Source organism: Rhinolophus hipposideros (assembly GCF_964194185.1).
Source record: "Rhinolophus hipposideros genome assembly, chromosome: 7".
Classification (NCBI taxonomy): Eukaryota; Metazoa; Chordata; class Mammalia; order Chiroptera; family Rhinolophidae; genus Rhinolophus; species Rhinolophus hipposideros.
Window position 1 is genome coordinate 76,518,413 of NC_138053.1, and position 15,163 is coordinate 76,533,575.

Genomic DNA, 15,163 nt, shown 5'->3' on the forward strand with positions numbered 1-15,163 from the left:
GTATTACACTTGTTGCAAAAACACAAGGCTTCAGATTATGTCTTCTGACTTCAAAGTTAATCATCTTTTCACCAACTCAAGTTCATCCTCTACACCAAGCCAGGTAATGTAGAAGATAATTAAAATAAAAAATAGAGCGCGTAAAATATTGCATTTTACCTTTTCCATTTACCAAACAGGATAGTAAGCCTCTCAAAATCTGATATAAAAGCAGATCTTTTGAAAAGGTATAAAAGAAGTACATTTAGTCATTAGTCAACATACATTCCGATCTTAACAGGTGACTGAATAAGGACTTTCCAGATGAAACCTTCCTTGTAAGAACAATTGATCTGGAGAGAAGATCCCGAGCGTTGCTCTTGACTCTGGTACTAAATAGGCATGTAACTTGTAGATATCAATTCACCTCTTTGAGCCTGAATTTCACCTTAGAAAAAGGGTTTGGATTAGAAAGGATCTTGTAACCTGTAGTCCACGGATTTCCAAGGCAGGTCACATATGGAACTGTGGTGGGAGTGACCACAAGTCCCTTGGAATTGCATGCAGTTCTGGGTGTGAATCTGTTCAGTTTTTTAGAGAGATTTCACGGCTTTCATTCGATTCTCAAAGAGGTTCATGAAATGTGGCTAAGAACGTCTGGTTAAATGATTTCTCAGCTCCCTCATACTGGATGATTCTATAAATATTTTTTGAAATTGGAATGTATATCCATTATTGGTTTAGGTTTCATAACAAACTTAGATTATAATTACTTTCTCCTGTTCTTTGTTCTAGGATCTAAATCTAGTCAAGTTAAGCCCTAAATTATAACTGTAGGCAAGTTACATCAAGACAAATTTACACTGCCATTTCTTAGCAGAAGAAAGGCTAATGTCAAGGGTGAGGACACTAGATTTGAACAAAGTAACACAGATAACGTTTCATTTCTAAAGTTTTGAGATTTCTAAGTGACTGAGATTAAACAGTGACTGCAAAACATCACAAATACAAAAATAGAGGTAAAATTCCATTCAACAAAAACTAGAATGCTTAGAAAATATGTAATAATCACAGTCAGAAGCACACATATATCAAGCAGTAAGTTAACACAATTTCTGACTAACAGAAAAACTTAAATCACTGGCTGGCCTCTTATTTAAACTTCTGTTCTTTACTTCTTCATCTCCAATTGCCTGCTTGGCATTTGCCAACTAATATTCAAAAGATTGTTTATCACCATCTTTCTGAAAACAGAACCTACCTCTTTACTTCATTATGTCTGAAATAGTTACCTCCGTTCTAGCTAAGCAGGCTCAAGAATAATACATGAGTTTGGAAGAGACAATGTCTCTCAAACCTACAATAAATTCAGGTAAGAAAAAATATTACAAACCAGAAAATAACTGTTGTTCTTTTAAAACTAAACCATTTTCTCAAGAATCCAAAGACATTCAGTTTCATGAAAAATTTGCAAAAAATAAAAGGCAGATGAAGAAACCTATGGATTAAGACCTAAAAAAATACATTTTGAGAAAATTGAGAATTTGAACATTTACTGGATATTTGATGTCAAGTATTAACATTTAAAGATGACATTTATAGATGAAATATGTCTGATTTCAGAAAAATAGGAGAAAGAGTGTATGTTGTAACTCACAAGTGTGGTCAAAAATTCAAAATGATTGAAACCAATAATAGCTATGTGACGGTTTCTAAGAAAAGTTTAAAAAATTCTGATGAGGAAAAAAATAATTGTGTGCATTACTCTGAGCAAACGAAGCCATATACAAGTGGAGTCTTACACAGGACGGCTGGGTTGGTGGTATTCACTCCGCTGTCACGCAGAACACACAGGGATTTTCGGGCCTCTTGGTCACTAAACTATGTGAACTGGAATGTTTGCTTGGTGACCTTTCTATCACACTATATTTACACGTAGCTGTTTCTCAGATAGTACCAACAGGACAAGGAGTGCATTTAAAAAAGTCTTCCAATAAGTAAAAATATAAATTTGTATAATAAATATGCTTCCTGTGACAAAAACTAGCTAAGTTTCTGAATGAGCAAAGCAAATAGTGAAAGGCTTTAGTTTTAAAATGAGCAAGGCAAACAGTGAAAGGCTCAAACAAGTAGAAATTTTGTAGAGTAAAAATTATCAAGGGTTTCAAGTTACATCATCATTTCCAATGGGTGATCTGACAGGTTTCATATTTGCAAAAGCAACGTTATCCCAGTCTACATCAATAGTTCTGAACATGCAGACCGCCCGGACTTTCGCATAGGAACCAGAATGAAGTCTGCGCATCTAAACGTGGCGTGTGGGGGAGGGAGAGCCATATACTTCCTCGGTTTACTTCCTAAATGAACTCATACATTTGCTTGCTGGTTATGAAATCTACATTGGACAAAAAAGTTTCACTTACCTGTATTCATGAGATAGACTAGTCGGCAAAGATTGTCTGTGTGCGTCAGTTACCTGCTAACAATTCAAATACTCAACATTTGAACAGAGTTACTTTTCTCTAAAAGTTCAAATTTCTCCAACTAGACATGATGACAAAATTCTGTTTTCTGCTTGTATTTTGGTATGGATTTTTTTTAGAATTACCAATTCTTTGTCAAAATAATAATTTAAATAAGAAAATACTAAAATTTCCTATTAATATAGTAAAGAGATACTTGGAAATTTTTATGTAAATGTGACATCTTTTCAATACAAGTCAGTAAAAATGATATGGCTTACTACAGTAATCAACAAATTATAGATTAAGATTGGACTTTATAAATCCCCAATATACTTTAAGTTTGGTTTGGTATATTTGACTGGCAAGGCCTTAACTTACTTTTGTGTTAAGGCCTAAAAAGTTGTATTTGAGAAATCTACTTTTGAAAACTTTGGTTTGTGTATTTAAAAGTTAAGGCTTATGGTTGTATCAATATTTGGCTTATATTTATAGCTGAAACAATATTGGAGCTTAGGACATATGGAAAATTCTTAAACACAGAAAATTCACCTGTTACCATCATTTATGACAGCCTTACTAATGAGTCCCTACTTCCTAACGCTCACTCTAGGAGCCTAAGGTACATACACTTCAAGAATCCTTTAGGAACTAGTTTACTTTCAACAAGGATCTTCGCACTAATGCTTAGAGTACTAAGATCAATTACTCCAATTTCAAATTTAAATCCCTATTACAACATTTACAAGCAAATTACTGAATCCTTCTGAGCCTGTTTTCCTTATCTACAAAATAGGAATTTAACTAGCAGTTTTTGAAAGAATTAAGTGACAGCACACATTAAATGTTAGGCTCATGGCATTCCAAATTGGCTTTTTTTAACCCACATCTTTATTCTTTCGTATTCTATATGCTGGACGTATAATCTTATATTGTTTCTAACTGGTATTTCACATTTTGATAAATCATGTTGTTTTTATAAGCCACCTCAAATCCTTTGCTAATAATATAAACTCCAAGGGGGAAAAATGCAATTTTGTTTTGTCCCACAGAGTTCACAGAAAGAAGGAAGAGGAAACATGCAATTAAGTGGAAGAAAAAAAGAGAAAACATTTCCTTCAAGAAACTGTTCTGAAAGAATTCCACATAGGAAATAGATCCTGAAATTATTTTCATCGTGGTTTAATAGGTGTTCACAGAGGTATTTGTGGAAATGTCACTTTTCCTCACAAAGTGAGTATCTATCTTCATTTATTGGCCAATTTCATAAAACTTAACATTCTAGAGGTCAATTTTTAAAACCTGACTTAAAAATAAGTGCACATTTTTTAAAAGATTTAAAATTGAAGCAAACCTTATCCCCCGTAAATTTTAGGCATTACTAATCCTGAGCATTAACTATGCAAATGTAAATCAATTAATTAAATACCCACCTCCCCATTTGTAACAAACAGATAAAAGACAACTGCTCCCAAAAGATGTATAAAACATTTAAAATAGAAAATGAATTAAACATCTCAACTAGTAAAATTACTCCTTTTCCAGTATTAAAAAATAACTTGTGAAAATGTAATATAATTACTAAGTGTCATTCTCATTTCAACTATATTTCTAAAATAACACATGGAATTCTTTTAATGAAGAGAAATGCCAGTTTCCCAAAATAGCATGATTGTTACCTTTCCCCAAGATTGTTATTCCCCCCACCCCAGGTTTAAAAAATAAATATTACCATCATGACATCACTAGAAAGAAATTGAAGCATACAAGGAATAAACTATAGTTTCTTTTTATATCAAAATGTACTCTTGAAAATGTGTTTGGCACAGTGCTAAATCATATATAGTTAATACTAAATATTGCAGGATACAATAAAACCCTGGAGTTAATTGTTTACACCCTCTTATGGGAATGAAAATAATAGATACCAATTATTCAGAAGTCAGCCTATACAAACTGTATAAACAATATTTTGTTTTGCTTTGAAAACCAGTGATATAATAAATTTTACATAAAAGACTGCAAAATAATATAAATGGATTTAAACAGATCTTTACAATAAGAAATTCAAATGGAAACAGACAAGTAACAAAGAGAAGTAAAAAAATTTATTGCAGTATTCGCTCCACCAGATTGCCTGGGGATCCCTTTTCTTGTATTGTTTTCAGGGTGACCTAATACATCAAAATCTACATTTACAAAAACTCCTTCTGTAGATAGGTCATAGATACTGCATGCTTTTTTTTTTTTCAACAGAATAAATTATATATCCAGGAGATTCTGCCATTTTACAGCCTGGAAAAAACAATGCTTCCCTGGAAACTGGGCTAAGCTAAAGAAAGCCATCCGCTGCTAGGTTAAACTCCAAGAACACTTTATTAAGAACATTAACAGACTAATTTCCAACATTCACTTGTTTATTTTTTAAACAGAAAGTTTTTTTCCAAGATATAAACAATTTTTGTTAAACTATAATACAGTGGGAGTAAAAATGAACTGAGAATCTGTTTCTGCTGCACAACAGCGAAGGGAGCTCCCACAAAAATGTTTGCCCAACATTTCCTCCTTTTGTTCCTGCATCCCAGGTTCCATTCTTACTCTTCATAAAACTGATTTTTTTTTTTTGCCAGAATGTTGATATTTCAAGTTTTTCTGCCTTTAAAAAAATCCTGTAAATTTGGCTGCATGTACAAATTCATTAGCTGGAAGTCCCATCCTTGGCGGCATACAGGGATCGTAAAGTCTGAACAACTTTATTAGTCAGCTTATTAGCACTCGTTAGAGCAATCTTTTTGTAAATAATGTCTGACTCTTTAATAGTGTCTACCCAAGGCACCAGTTTGCGGCCATCACGGCGCTTAGCCTCAGTCCAGGAGCCACTGTAGGAGCCTGCCATCCACTGAACACTGAAGCCATTGCTGGTTTTCTGTACTACTCTTGCAATTTGTGGTCGATCTTTGTACTTTGGACAGCAAATAGCGATGACATCCATGACATCAACACTTTCATTCATCTGTGCTGCCAACTCGGTAGAGTCTGAATTTCGTTTTGACCTTCTCAATGACTAAAACATTGGGAGGGGGGAAAAAAGACCAAGTGTTACACAAAAGAATTTTAGTGAAATTATTGTTTTTATTGCTTTTAATCCCTTGACGCCGGGAGTTGGGATTTCCCAGCACACTTCCATTGCCGGCAATGAGACGCACCGTGACCGCCAGCGCCAAGGGGTTAACATATACTTGTAAAACCATATAACTCTTAATTTGTACCCGTGTTTTTACTCTTATTGATATATAAAATTATATATACATATGAACCATAAAGCTACATAAAACTTAGCAACAATAAAAAAGGATAACACACATTAATACAATCCAAAGAAAAATTAATAACCCTTTATGCTGGATAAATCTCATTTCTGTTTTTTTCTTTTTTATTGTCTTTTATGTTAAACTTTCTACAAAAGGAAGTATAAATGGTTAAGTAGAGAATCTCTATCTACAAAATGTTTTCTCTCATAAGTATTACATTACTTGGTATACATTTAAAAGACTGACATATATAAGCACATAAAAATCATTTTACGTAATACGCTGCGAAATACGTTGACTCCTCCTCCGCCTCACCCCTGAAGTGCCTCCTCCTCTATCCTCCCCATCACTTTCATCATCTTCTGTCTCTGCCGCCGCATTATTTTTAGGGCTGCCTCCTCCAAGCAGCGAGGTAATTGCTTTGTTCCGAGCATTTGTGCTAGCTGACACCTCCCCTTCTTCCTCTTCTTCATCAGGGTCCAAATGTTCCATGAGAAGTTTGAACTACAAGAATTAGATATTTACAATTTTAAGTTAAGCATATTTTAAGTATTTCAAACAAGACTGTCAAATCCCTCCATGCTTCCTTTTCTTTAAAATTTTTTTTCCCCTAAATGTTTTCTATGGCAGTAGTTTGGGTGTGGGTGAAATAGACGTGAGCTGTTGTCCAAGTTAGGCTGACAAACATTGTGTGTAAAGAGCTAGACAGCATTTGGCTTTGCAGGTTCTACAGTCTCTCTCACGACTACACATCTCAGCCATTGTGGTGTGAAAGCAGCGCTACACAATACATGAATGAATGGGCATGGGCATTTCAACTGAACTTCATTTTATTTACAATAACACGCCAGATTTGGACCATAAGGAGGAAGTTGCTGATCCTGGTAAAAATTATCAAAAGCAACCAGGTGATTAATAATTGGTAGACATTTTTAAGTTTTCTGCCCTCTTTGTGTTTTGTCAAGATAAGAGCATACTGTGTTTCCCTGAAAATAAGACCTAGCCGGACAATCAGTTCTAATGCATCTTTTGGAATAAAAATTAATATAAGACCAGGTCTTTTACAATATAGTATATTATAGTATAGTACAGTATAGTGTAATACCTGGTGGTCTTATTTTACTATAATATAAGACCGGGTCTTATATTAATTTTTGCTCCAAAAGGTGCATTAGAGCTGACTGACCGGCTAGGTCTTATTTTTGGGGAAATAAGGTACAAGAGGAAGTAAAGGATGTTGAATAATTTTAAATGAGAACTAAAATAATTTTCAACTTTAAAGGTTTGTAGTCTATGAATAACATAAAAACATTGTGTAGGTTTCATTCTGGATCAAAAAATTGTTATTAGTTATATTCCGCTATCTGCTTTAAAAAGATTCATTTTTATTTTTTAAGACAGTCTTTAACAACATTTATAACATTAAAAAAAATCTAACTGCAGTGAAATATATAGAACATAAAATTTACCATTTTAATTATTTAAAGTGTTCAATTCCATGGCATTAAGTATATTCACGATATTGTGCAACCATCACCACTGTCATTCCCAAAACTTGATCATTAACAGAAATTCCTTCTGTACACGTTCATTAACTCCCCATTCCTCCCACCCCTCAGCTCCTGGTATCCTCTATTCTATTTTGTCTCTATAAATTTGCCTATCCTTAAAGACATTTTAAAAGCATATTTTATACATATATACACTCACATCCTTTTTAAATGAGTATATATAGGGACAAATATATATGTATGTATATATGTATATGTACACACACACACACTCTCTCTCTCTCTCTGTCTCTCTCACACACTTGCATTACTTCTGTAAGAACACATGAAAAAGTAGTAATATTGATTGCCAGAAAGGAAAGGAACAGAATGGCTCAAGAAGGTAGAAAGATGACTTTTCACTGTTTTTATGAAATTTAAACTATGTAATAATCCATTGAATAAAAAAAAATATATATATATATATATATATATATATATATATATATATATATGTATATATATATATATAAATGGGCACGGCTTTTTCCTAAAATTTGCCTAAAAAACTTTCATTTTTGCTAAAATAAAATTAGTGGTAGGCTGGCATTTTCTAAGAAAAAATAATTATGATACAATGGGTGAAAAGGGAAAGCAAGCTTAAAGTAATTCCTTATAACTACAGACAGAAAAATTTTGATAGTTCATGAAGCTTACCTTCAATGTAAATGAGGGTAACCAACTCCTTTCCCAAATTTACTTTTCACAAATGCTACTATTAGAAGGAAATATATTTTGGTTTTACTACTCACATCTAGATACTGTTTTACTATACTCCTCTTCACATCTTCAGTGATTTTGGAATTAGCCATATCACTTCGCAGGAAGTCCAGTGTTTGTTTGGGGTGAAAATGAACTCCTGTTTTTCGGTTTATCGCTTTATCATATACTTTTGCAGATTCAGATGGAGAGTATTTCTGAATTTTACTGTTTAGGAAAAACAAAACCAATAACTAAAAAAATTTTTAGGCATTTACATTTAAATTGCTCCTAAATTTTATTTACTAATAATTAAACTTTTAGTCATACGAATTTCAACCAGTGATTTGGACACAAAATATAATTTTAACAAAGGAAGTAAAGACATAAAGGCAAAGATTAAAAAGAATAATGTTCTCTTGTTTTCCTCAGTATTCGTCTTGAATAGAAACATCATTTAAATGAAAGTAGTTTCTCGTGTCTACTTTTTAATACCATGATTGTGATTTTTAGTACAGTTTTAAGTTTTAATATAATTGCTCAATACTACCTAATTGGTTTAACTCCTTCTACTTTTTTGCACTATTTATTCCCTATACAGCAGCCAGAATGATTGTTTACAACTATATTATTAACAACTCTGCTTAAAAATCTTTCTAACTTCTTAGCACTGGCCCAAGACCTTACAAGGTTTTAAATTACTTTGAATGAGTTGCCAACATTTAACATCAAGATATGGGTCATAAAGATCTGGATTATCTAGCTTCTCTTGAAAAAGTAGAAGCTGTTGACCTCATTTTGCGCCCCCTCTCATCTGTGGCAACAAACTGATGAATATCTGAGCCCTTTAGATGAAACATGGTCTTCTGAGTTGGCCAGTGACCTTCTATCTTCTACCAGATCCACTTGACTCATTTAATTATCTGTCCCCTATGAACATTTGACCTTGTCATTCCTTACGTAAGGTTGCAATGAATGCGAAAAACGACCAAAATTCACTGGGTACAGGCAGAAAAGAGATACCTACAGTGACTAATGGTGAATAAAATTTCAGGGCATTCACTATTAGTATTTTCTATCTCTTAACCTATAGAGTATATTAAAGACTATTTGGGTTCTGTTAGAGCTTAGCTTAGTTGGTCTGCATCTATTCTTCATTCATCGCTCTTTATACACTTAAATTTGCAATTTTAAGATTAGCCTAATTCTCAAATAAGACCTTTTTAAAGAAATCAACAAAATAAGTTCTTTAATTTATAATGCATTAATATTAAGTAAAGGAATATGCTTTTCCTTTGTTCAAACAGAATGGACAAATTATACAACAAAATACTATATAAATGAAAAGAAACAAACTTTTTTTAAAAGAGGCACTTTCAATATTAAAGTAAGAGTGCAATCAAAACTGGGTTTCAAATTTCCTTATTATTTTAACAGAGTAAAGTTTTTTTCTTTCCCTGCTTACAAAACCTTACCTATCAGAAAATCCACAGAGATTCTTCAAATGCTGTTTTAACATCAGAAGCAATAAAATACCCTGGGAGACATTTGCAAACTCGATTAAGGGAGCTGAATTTTCTGGCAAACATTTCATCACTGAATTTATATCATCTTCTGAGTCTGAATCTGAATCTGAATCTACACGTTTCCGTGACTTCCGAGGCCTGGAAACTTCTTCTTCACTTTCACTTGACTCATTTTCCTTACTAGGTGATGATTTTCTCTCTTTCCTTTTGTCTTTTACCATAGACTGGAAAAAAAAGAAAAGAAATTATTCTGACTTAAAAACAAATAAAAACAAAATACCACTAAGAAATACACATATACTCCATTAACAGCTTCTAAAAGCATCCTTATATTAATAATTTATATACCAAAACCCTCTGCCTTTCCATAAATGACTGGAGGTATAACCTTTATTAGGTTCTAAGACTAAATAAAATCATATATAATCCACTTCGCTGACCACTCATCCCACCCTTACCCCAGAAAAATACCCTTCTGAAATATCATTCGAAAGGAAAAAATTTTCTTATAGGAGAATAATAAAAGATAAATGTTATAAAAGTATTAATTTAGTACACAGATAAGCCATTATAGAAAACAAAGCAGTAATTGTAATTTAACTGGGGAATGATACCATAGGCTTGAACACACACCTCCAGCTTCTGTCAAACTCTCCCTTTCAAGAACTTTTCAGCAATATGCAACTTTTCTTAAATACTTATATTATTGCTTTTTACTTTATGAAAACTGGGCCGGAGGTTCTTCAGTCCTAAACGCTCTCAGGAGAGGCCAGTGCTGCTGGGTTGGCGCACACACCAGGAAGCGAGGGTTACGTACCTGTCATCCAACCCTCTGGTATGGAAATAATCTCCCTGATTTACTCATTTAATCAGGATGAGTTTTGAGCAATATGACTTTGTAAAATGAGATCTACTTGTATCATCAGGCACATGAAAATATTCTAATTAATTTATAAAGAATTTACTGAGTGCCAACTATGTGCCTGGTGCTATACCAGGTGCTTTTACAATTAAACAAATTACATTTCCTCCTAAAAACCATGAAAGAGAAGACCTAAGTTTTATAACAAATTTAGTAAAGTTTTGGGCACATAAGACACCAACTTCATTATGATGCCGCTGTTCAGGGATACGGAAAGCAATAGTAGTAAACCTTTTCTGTGGGTTGTTTTGGTATGTTATCTATGTATCTCTTCAAGTATACTATGATGACCTACAGCATTACCAGACCTATAGAATAGCAAGGTGCTTTAAATAGGGTTTAAATGAATATATGAATGGACACCAAACACTTAAGGTCAGTGCTTAAAGTGAGAGAAATAAAGAAGTGGGATGGCTTATGTGTGCGCGCACACGCACACACACAATCCACCTAAATGATCTGAAATGGAATAGGTTTAGGTCTTTCTTAATAGAAATGAAATGGCAACCCATTTCTTCCCAATTCAAGCACTACCCAGATTTCAATAAGTTCATTTAGAAAGATTTTATAAACCTGTAAAAAGAATAAAAAGAACAATGAGAAACCAAACAGTGACAACAGCATGCCTGCACTTTGACAGATGCATTAGGAATAGCAATGTGTGTAACTTACCTCCTTGAATGACTGCAGTAGGTTACTACCGGAGACTGAGAGGGTAATGTCTATATGATGCATTATAAACAACGGCTCTTCCTGTGTCTGGTATGGAAAACAGGCTAGATTGTCTGCTATATACAAGAGCATGTTCACTTCTGTTTTCTGTAGATTTAAAAAAAAAGGTATACATATTTAGTGGATAATGTAGAAATCCATCTGAAAAGCCTTTTTAGAAAAAATATTATAGGCACTTTCACCTCAATGTTTCAGAGAGCGAGAGGGGAAGGAGGGAGGAAGGAAGGGAGAGAAAGAGGTAAGAAAAAGGGAAGAGAGCGGACACAAATGGATCTTATAATCTAATATCCATTTAAAGAGATTTCATAATGACTTATACCATAGTACCTCAAGAAGAGAAGAGATGAAACTTCTTGGTGCACCCAAGTGGAATTCCCTCTATATTCTTATAGGATATATGGAATCTTTATGATAAATCCATACCACATCAGAAAGTATACATATGAATTCATAATTATCTGCCATTGTGCTTTTAAGAGTTTAACCCATGTGGAGCTCAGTTACACACAGGTACTATTCTGCCCTCAAAAATAAGTGGTAATTATTGTACTAATTATGTGGGTTAAAAAAAGTTCATCTACTCATAAAACATTTGTCAGTTTCCTACGTATATGTAATTTAGAATATCAGAGTTGTTCTGACAATGCAAACACAGTTTCACATTAAAAACTCTAAGGTAGGCATGACTTAAAGGAAACATTATGGTTACTACTAGTTGGTTGCTTTAAAAAGAAGTAACAGAGACTTCCAGCATTTCATGATCATATAGAATACAAACAGAAAGACATATTAATAACTTAAATTTCTTTAAAACATTTATAGCTTAAAAAAAAGGAAAAAGAAAAAAACAATAAAAAAAAACACTCTCGCGCGGATGGGTGGCTCAGTTGGTTAGAGCGTGAGCTCTGGGCAACAGGGTTGCCAGTTTGATTCCCACATGGGCCAGCGAGCTGCACCCTCTGCAACTAGAATGAAGACGACAAATTGCTGCGGAGCTGGCACTGAGCTCCCGGGCAACCGGATGGCTCAGTTATTTGGAGCAAGTGCTTCTAATAACAAAGTTCCTGGTTCGACTTCCGCAGGAGATGGTGGCCTACGCCCCTTGCAACTAAGATTGAACAACGGCAACTGGACTTGGAGTTGATGCGTCCTGGAAAAACACACTGCTCCCCAATTAAGTCCTGTTCCCCTTCCCCAGTAAACAGTCTTTAAAAAATAAACCACTCTCCTATTCTGCCGTCCAAACAATAGCTAGCAGCAGCAACAACAAAAATCCCATAGGATACATGGAATAAACTTGCTATTTGTATTCATGAGACTCTCACCCTATTTTTTATTTTTAAATATGTATCAACACTTACATGTTAAAATTGGGGAAATGCAGACATAGATCTCTACCTCATCTACTGGTTTTAACACTGTATTTATATATATATATATGTATTTTTCTCCTAAAACTGAGAATGTTCAAGATTATTCTGAATAAACCTTTCAAAAACTCTGAAATTCTTCAACTTTGGTCATAAGAAAGTCCTAGACTGCTCCTTCCTTTCATAAATCAAACTTCTTAAAAGACTAATCAAGGGCTGCTCCTCCCATGTTTTCCCCACCGTTCTTTAAAATCATGCTTTTCTGCCTCAATGCTTACCTGTTTCTGTCCACCAAGTATCCCACCCTATTTCTTTTTTACTTATTCTCCTTGACTTCTCAGTAGCATCAGACGCTATTATTCACTCTTTCATTCCTGAAACCCTCTTCCTTATTTGTCTCTCTTCTGAGCTCTAACTATTCCTCCTCTATGTCCTTCCCAAGCCAACTCCTTCTCAGACTGCTTTTAGGAACAATCCTATTATTCTCTCAAGTGTTCAGGACAAAAATATTCCAGTTATACTTTGACTAGTCTACTGACATAGTCTTATTTATTCCTTCCTCCCAACATTTCTTCTTTCCTTTCTTACTATCCATTCTTTTCACTCCTACTGTCATCATAATAGATTAATTCCTTTTACCTTCAATGTGAATACAATGCTAAAAAAATCTGTTTCTAAAATGCTCTTTGGAACCTGTCTTTATCACTTTATTCAAACACTTTCAATGGTTTTCCACTGTTTACAGGATCCTCCATAAACCATGTCTCACTATGACCTTTCTGCCCTAAATGACAACTTATTATTTCCCACACATTCTTATCTTTTAACTGTTATTCATGTTTTTAACCTTTCCTTAAATAGTAGATCCATCTTATCCAAACCTCCTAAGACTTCAGTAATTCGTTCCTCTTCTAACATTTAGTTGGACTTGGAGGTAATAAGAAGAAATCACTGCATGATGAGAGTGGATTTAGCATTACACATGCTGAGGTGACAGAACATCAAACTAATGACATACAGCAGGCAATGAAACCACAAAGGAATGAAACTCAGGAGACAAAGAACTAGAGGGGTATCATTGATACAAACCACCGGGCACTCAGGATATGCTGACCTTAAGTACTGTATTTTTCCTTTATTTTGTGTCCTATCTCCCCAACTGGAGATAAGACCCAGTGAGGGCAAGAGCACTGTATCGTACCATTTTGGACTCCTACCACAATGTCCTACACAAAATGAAAGCTTAATGCTGATGATATGAGGAGGATGGTGTGATAATGATGATTAAATTATATCCCAAGTATTTCTGGACTAGATGTTTGTAGTATTTATTTGTTAGATCATATATACAAAAATGTCATGTAGTACTGAAAAGAAGAGGTCTAGTAAGGTATTTACGTTTTGATAATTTTAATTTTGCTTTACAGAAAAAAAATTTGGTGCTAAAACAGCAACAAACTCAAGCTACCAAGTGATTAAAATAAGAAAAATAATTCTTTTGTTTTTAAAGCTTTACATACCCATAGACAAGTTGATAACATAGAAGACATAAAGAACCACACATTTAATATAGTCACTATTATTGACTAAAATGGTAATATTTAAAAACTGGTGACTACTTTAGACATAAAATTCATAAAACATTTATTTTCTTAAAATAATAAGATTTTTGGTGCTTACTGCTGTGTCATCAAAAAGGTTGAGTAAAGAAATTAGAAAGGCTCGTCTGTGCTGGCGGTTTCCACGAATCATGGAGTAAAGGTGTGAACACAAAGCACTAGAGGACTCATCTTGTCTGAAACCCCTTACGGCATCTTTCTGGCATGTGTTGATTGCCTGTTGTACCTGGTAAGACATCTTCATACCAGCCACTGCTTTCATCTGAAATCAATAAAAGCCTCATTTTTGTCACAGAAATTAAAAGTCAAATTAAAAACATATTTTGAGCATTACAGTCTGAGGCTAACTTCATTATTTGGTGTGATTATTTAAATCACAAAATCACAGAATGTAAGTGCTGGGAGAACATTAGAAATCATCTACTGAAATCCCCTCATTTTAGAGAAGAAAAAAATCGAAATCTAGAGGAATCATTACTGCTAAGATCACACAGCAGGGATTAGAACCCATGCATGCTGGCGAGCTTGCTAGACTAATACCTCTAGCTCAATCTTAAGAGTTAATTGTAAACAAGAATAAACACCTTGCAGAACAAACTTAGTTGCATGTTTACAAATAAGGACTAAGCAAAGTATTTTATTCTAATATGAATATGGCAGGACAGTTACCAAAGAAAGATGTTTAAATGTAGGTTATACAATTTAAGAATACATACATGAATGAATCCAGCATATTTTTTGTCTATTTCCACAAGCTGCTGATCAGCCTTGTTCCGCATAGCTGGTTCTGGGTCTGTGCCCATAGCAATTAAATATGGTACACACTAGAAATAAAAATATAGGATTTATAAGACATAAGACATCATGGTAGCAAAAGCTTTGCATGTATCTTAACATGTTAAAACTCTCTGCATATCTGGGATACATATCTAGCTTTATAGGACTTCCTTTAAATGCCATGTTTTAGTGTTCTTTTAAAAATGATTAACCTTC

The 15,163-nt window shown here is 34.0% G+C and overlaps 1 protein-coding gene across 3 annotated transcripts in view; it reads right to left on the reverse strand.

The window, feature by feature from the left end:
• Positions 1 to 4,527: 4,527 nt before the first annotated feature.
• NIPBL (NIPBL cohesin loading factor) overlaps positions 4,528 to 15,163 on the reverse strand; it is a 186,638-nt gene continuing 176,002 nt past the window's right edge. For 2 of the 3 annotated variants that reach the window (XM_081054409.1, XM_081054411.1), the window contains 7 exons: positions 14,887 to 14,994; positions 14,232 to 14,432; positions 11,122 to 11,268; positions 9,477 to 9,751; positions 8,055 to 8,229; positions 6,068 to 6,256; positions 4,528 to 5,505 (listed from right to left, as the gene is read on the reverse strand). In XM_081054409.1, coding sequence (XP_080910535.1) covers positions 5,140 to 5,505; positions 6,068 to 6,256; positions 8,055 to 8,229; positions 9,477 to 9,751; positions 11,122 to 11,268; positions 14,232 to 14,432; positions 14,887 to 14,994 — 1,461 coding nt within the window. In that variant the 3' untranslated portion in view covers positions 4,528 to 5,139. Of the gene's footprint in view, positions 5,506 to 6,026; positions 6,257 to 8,054; positions 8,230 to 9,476; positions 9,752 to 11,121; positions 11,269 to 14,231; positions 14,433 to 14,886; positions 14,995 to 15,163 lie in introns of all 3 variants that reach the window. The other variant, XM_081054410.1, reaches the window with a different exon arrangement.